The sequence below is a fragment of the Salvia miltiorrhiza genome, chromosome 2 (genome assembly GCF_028751815.1).
Source record: "Salvia miltiorrhiza cultivar Shanhuang (shh) chromosome 2, IMPLAD_Smil_shh, whole genome shotgun sequence".
Classification (NCBI taxonomy): Eukaryota; Viridiplantae; Streptophyta; class Magnoliopsida; order Lamiales; family Lamiaceae; genus Salvia; species Salvia miltiorrhiza.
The window spans coordinates 43,239,787-43,244,493 of NC_080388.1; the positions used below are offsets into that span (position 1 = coordinate 43,239,787).

At 39.7% G+C, this 4,707-nt stretch overlaps 1 protein-coding gene across 1 annotated transcript; it reads right to left on the minus strand.

Moving 5' to 3' along the window:
* Window positions 1-2,007: 2,007 nt before the first annotated feature.
* LOC131013580 (uncharacterized protein At2g29880-like) lies at window positions 2,008-4,288 on the minus strand. Its single transcript, XM_057941706.1, has 3 exons — window positions 4,053-4,288; window positions 3,302-3,663; window positions 2,008-2,718 (listed from the first exon to the last, which is right to left on the minus strand). Exons 1-3 carry the CDS (start codon window positions 4,069-4,071, stop codon window positions 2,143-2,145), a joined length of 957 nt encoding a protein of 318 aa, XP_057797689.1. The 5' UTR covers window positions 4,072-4,288; the 3' UTR covers window positions 2,008-2,142.
* Window positions 4,289-4,707: the final 419 nt, after the last annotated feature.

Sequence of the window (4,707 nt, forward strand, 5' to 3'; positions counted from 1 at the left end):
TCTACAGTCTGCTCGCTCGGCTCCTCTCAAAATCCGGTCGGTTCCACCTACTCCGGCCGTCCAGCCATCGTCTGCTATCACCGGCGTCATTCTTCTCGCGTCTATTCCAGCGCCGCCCTTTTCTCTTCATCGCAGAGCCCTAAAATTTGAAATTCACAGTTGCAGCGTTCTATCGAAATTGGGCGGCCGGTCGCCGTCTGGGGGCGGCGTTGCTCCAGCCTGGAGCCCATCGGCCTCCTCTCCTTCTCCTCCCCTCGTTTCGTCTTTCAACATTTCCGAGACCGAGATTCAAGTTTCCTGTTCTGAGGATTCAGCCCGCCTCTGCCGCGCTTCTCCGAAATCGGCGAGTGGTGGGGAGAAGCTTGCTGCCTCCGACGATTCCCTCGTCCCGACGTCAACAGAGGCTTCGTCGTCGCGCCGTCTCCTCAAATCAGAGCAGGGCAGCAGCCCGTTCCCTTCTACAGCTAAGTTACATCTCGCCCCCCCTTTTCTACTGGTTCTTCGCGTAAATTAGGCAAGAATAAAGTGTAATCTCTTCTTGCTTGCATATGAACGCATTATGCCCGTCTACTCATACTTGTAACTGTCACTTGCTCAATCGCATAGTTGGGTGTTTACTAAGTTCAAGATGTCTATAAGGTCTTCTATAATTGAAACTGAAACTGATCGTGCTCATGCTTTAATATGAATGCTTACTGGAATGGGTATTTGAAATAGAATCAATACCTTGAATGTTCGAACTGATTGCTTGCTGTTGGAGGTTGAACGTATTGTACAATAACTGAAATGAACGTTGGTCTTTTTGTTATTGCAGGTGAACTAATCAATGGGAAAAGAAAGCATTGAAGCCAAGCCTTACCTTGAGAGCTTCAGCCGAAACGAACTGAAACTGTTCTCTGAACTTTTGGATGAAAATGAGATGAGAGTGAATATTGCATTTGTTGGGTGTTTGGCATTAATAGGAAGATGAGCAGAGATAGGGTGGCTGGAGGTTGAGGTTTGAGGGAACCGAGCAGCCATTGGAGGGCGGCTGAAGGGATGGAAGTGCAGAGGGTGGTCGGTTACTCTGCAGCATTCTTTTCTTTTTACTTTCTCTCTCTTTGACTTTTGTACCCAACACTTGAGTGAGTGGCAGTAAGTGGCCCATGTAAATCCAACCTTGTGATATAGTACACGATTTTCCCCAAGCTGGGAACTAAACTGTAAATAAAATACTGGCTTCGATTTTCTAATTATCGCATTTCTGTATCTGCTTGATATCTTTTTCCTTGCCTGCTAACTTGATAAACTGTAATATAACATAAATTAAATCCGTAGATTTAATCTGCTTTGTAGTCGGAATAAATCCTCGACTTCTAGTAGCACTAATAAAATATAATTACTTCTGTTTCTCGATTAATAAATAACTTGACTTCGCTAAGTCAGTTGTAATTTGGAAGTAATAATTATTGAATAGCTCAATAATCCTCGTCGCGTTTTTCTCATGCATACAAAAGCATACGGCTAAAATAATTCTCCATCTCTGATAAAAAAATCAGGATCATAAACTGGATTCATATATAACTGGCAATTGGGTTCTATTTACTGAAAGATGCGATATTAACTATCGCATTACTGGATTTAAATAATATAAAAAGAGCGGGTCACTACATCAAATCAGTCCATAATCTCAATTTTAAGGGCAAAGAGAATTTACAAAAGCAAAAAATGATAGTTGGGATCAAGATACAAAATTGCAATAAAAAGAAATCCCGAACTCTTCAACATGCAAATGCAACAACCAAAAAACTACTTAATTGACTTCAAACATATTTTTATATATTTCAGTGGCAACAATATCAGTGATTAACATCCAACGACCATACTTAGAATAACACAATTCATCATGGGTAAAAAATGAGAGCCAAACCTTTCAAATAAAACTAGAACTTATGGGAGCCAATCCTTTCAAATAAATTGTCTTCCATGTGGAATAGTACTTAGCAAAATAGCCAACAAAGAAAAATGGAAATATGCAACAGTTCAACAAATAATTAAAAGCTCATGAGTGTCTAAAAAAACTAGATGATGACATAATGCCTAGATGCATTCCAGATCCTAAATAAGAAAAAAACGATGAAATAATCTTCCGGCAGTCAGATTCTAGTGCCCGCGAGTGTCGAGAACATAAAGCAAATAGTCCATTCTAGCTTCTTTTGGGAAACCCATAAACAGCTCGAGTCTCTCCACTTTGTCAGTCAATCTCTCGCATACTTCGAATTTATCCCTCTTTGAAAGTCTAGGGATCGCGCTTAATGTTTCATAGACTTCGGTACGGGCCTTGCTAAGATCAAACTCGTATTCAGTCCTAGTACCGATATGTTCAAGCCGCTTGTCCGTGTTTTGCCCAAGCTGAACGAGCACATCATACAATCTGTCTATATATTCATCTTGTTTGCGCTTCTTACGCGATGACCGTGGCCTTTCACTAACATTTTCACTTTGACATACACTATTCTCGGCAACATCAATGTCAATCTCATTTTCGACTTGTACATTTTGTCCGTTCTCTTTAGAAATTGCATCCCGTGCAAGATTGTCACGAGATGTCATGTCGTTGATGGCGTCCATCAAGTCCTGTGCCGTTTTTCCATTCGCGCGATCTTTGCCAAATATCTCTTTCCAATCCTCAAAGAGAGGCCAGCTCTTCTTACGCATCCCGCGCGCCCCCGGATCGCACTACAAAACAATTCAAACAATGGTTATTTACATACACACAACAACTTTGAAGATCCAAAATTGATTTACACAACCGATTTCAATCCACCAACACAATGAAGATTAGAATATGAAAACGCAGCAGCAAGAATGAAGAGTAAGAACTCAAAGTACAACACACATCAAGGTTACATGGTTCGATAATTGCTTATCCTACATCCACGGGAAGTGAGTCGAAGATATTATTACTATGAATCAAGGAAGATTACAACACTCTACAATATCAAGAACACCCCTCAATCAAGAACACTTTCTAGCCTCTCCTTCTCTTTCCACTTGAAAACAAAAGAGGAAGAAAAATTGGAAGAAATCGCTAGTGATGAATCAATGTAACTGCTCTCTATTTTGTTACTGTTGTTTTTGCTAACCAAAACTGACTTGAGCTAAAAGACTCATTCAACGGCTTAGATCAGCCCTAATACCAACGGTAACAATCAGCTCAACAACCAAATGCTTCTCTTTGAGACCCATAAGAAAACCTGCGAATTACATAATCACCCCAACAAGCTTAGATATTTCAAATGAGTTTAATCGCAGCACTTACATTAACGATATGCTCCCACTGATCGTTGCTACAATCGATCATATAATCCCCATTTAAATTGCCTATCCCACTTTTGTCTAACATGGAAACCAACGAATTGTAGAATTTTTTCCAAGATCCAATCTTTGAATTGATATGTGGTGTAGCTTTCAGATCGGTGCCCGGAAACTCCTTCTTCAAGGCATCCTCAAGTTTACCGAGAAACCTAGCCCGGAACCCATTGTCCGACTTCCATCCTTGTGCTACTAATTCCTTCAAAGCAGACAACAACACAAGCTCTTCCTTCGTAGACCATGATCGGCGAGTCTGTTGGGTTTTATTTGCCTGGGAACGACTCGTATCGCTGGTACCTGACTCAAGTCCTAACCAAATACAGCAAAATGCTTGTTCAAAATGGTGCCTATAAATGCAAAATCGTCCACAGCCAATCAATTATAACCTTCAAGTTCATAGAATTTACATCACAACAGTTTAATCATTTCTCTTAGGAATTTTATCGAACAGTTTAACAACAACATAATATTCTTCCAATTTTCAATGTTGAATGTCCGAATCAAGTTCGTATCTTTTGTTTTTTACGTGGGTTTTTGCATCGCATTTGTGAAATTGCAACAAGAAAAACAACAACTATTGTTATACCAGCAAGAACGAACGAATGTTATTCCTTTTCTTCATAATCTCACAACAAAATCGAAAGTGTATGAGTAAGTTCAGATAGACGAAAATTTGACGCAATCGCCAAGTATTTTACCTTGGATATTCGAAGCCATTTTGAAAGCAACCACGGTGAATCACAAACTCCGATCGGTAGCTGCCGGTGATCGACAACGGACGACGAAGATGGCAGAGACGTTTCTCTTTCAAAGTCGCCAAATGTTTCCAGTTTTTAGTGCGAAAAAATGGCTCCCAAAAAATCAGAGATGGTGGTTTTTCAAAATCTGATTTCGTGGACTTCAAGCAGGGTTTATTAGAAGGGTAGGGAGTGGGTTTTCTGAATTTAATAGAGGGTATGAAAGTAATTCTGTGTTTTATTTCTATATTGCTGCAGGGGATATCAAACCTATTTTTCGTTGGAGTGAACCTAATCAACTAGCTAGCAAACATATTTTCAGATTAATAATCAAGCATTAATAATAATGGGCCTTCCAGAAAAAAATAATCTAGTGTAATCTTGCAAACTTAGCAAACAGGGCCTAAGTGGCTAAATCCATCAATTCCAACATATGTAAGTTTTAGAAAAAGGTTATAATATATTGATCATATTATTGATGACGTGATCTTGACTGATGAACAAACACCATGAATGAAAAAGATCACTAATAGAAAATAAATTCAAGATATCAGATAAATGGTAAATGTTATGAAAGGGGAAGAGATAATTGCGGCATGACCCTTCTCCCACTCCC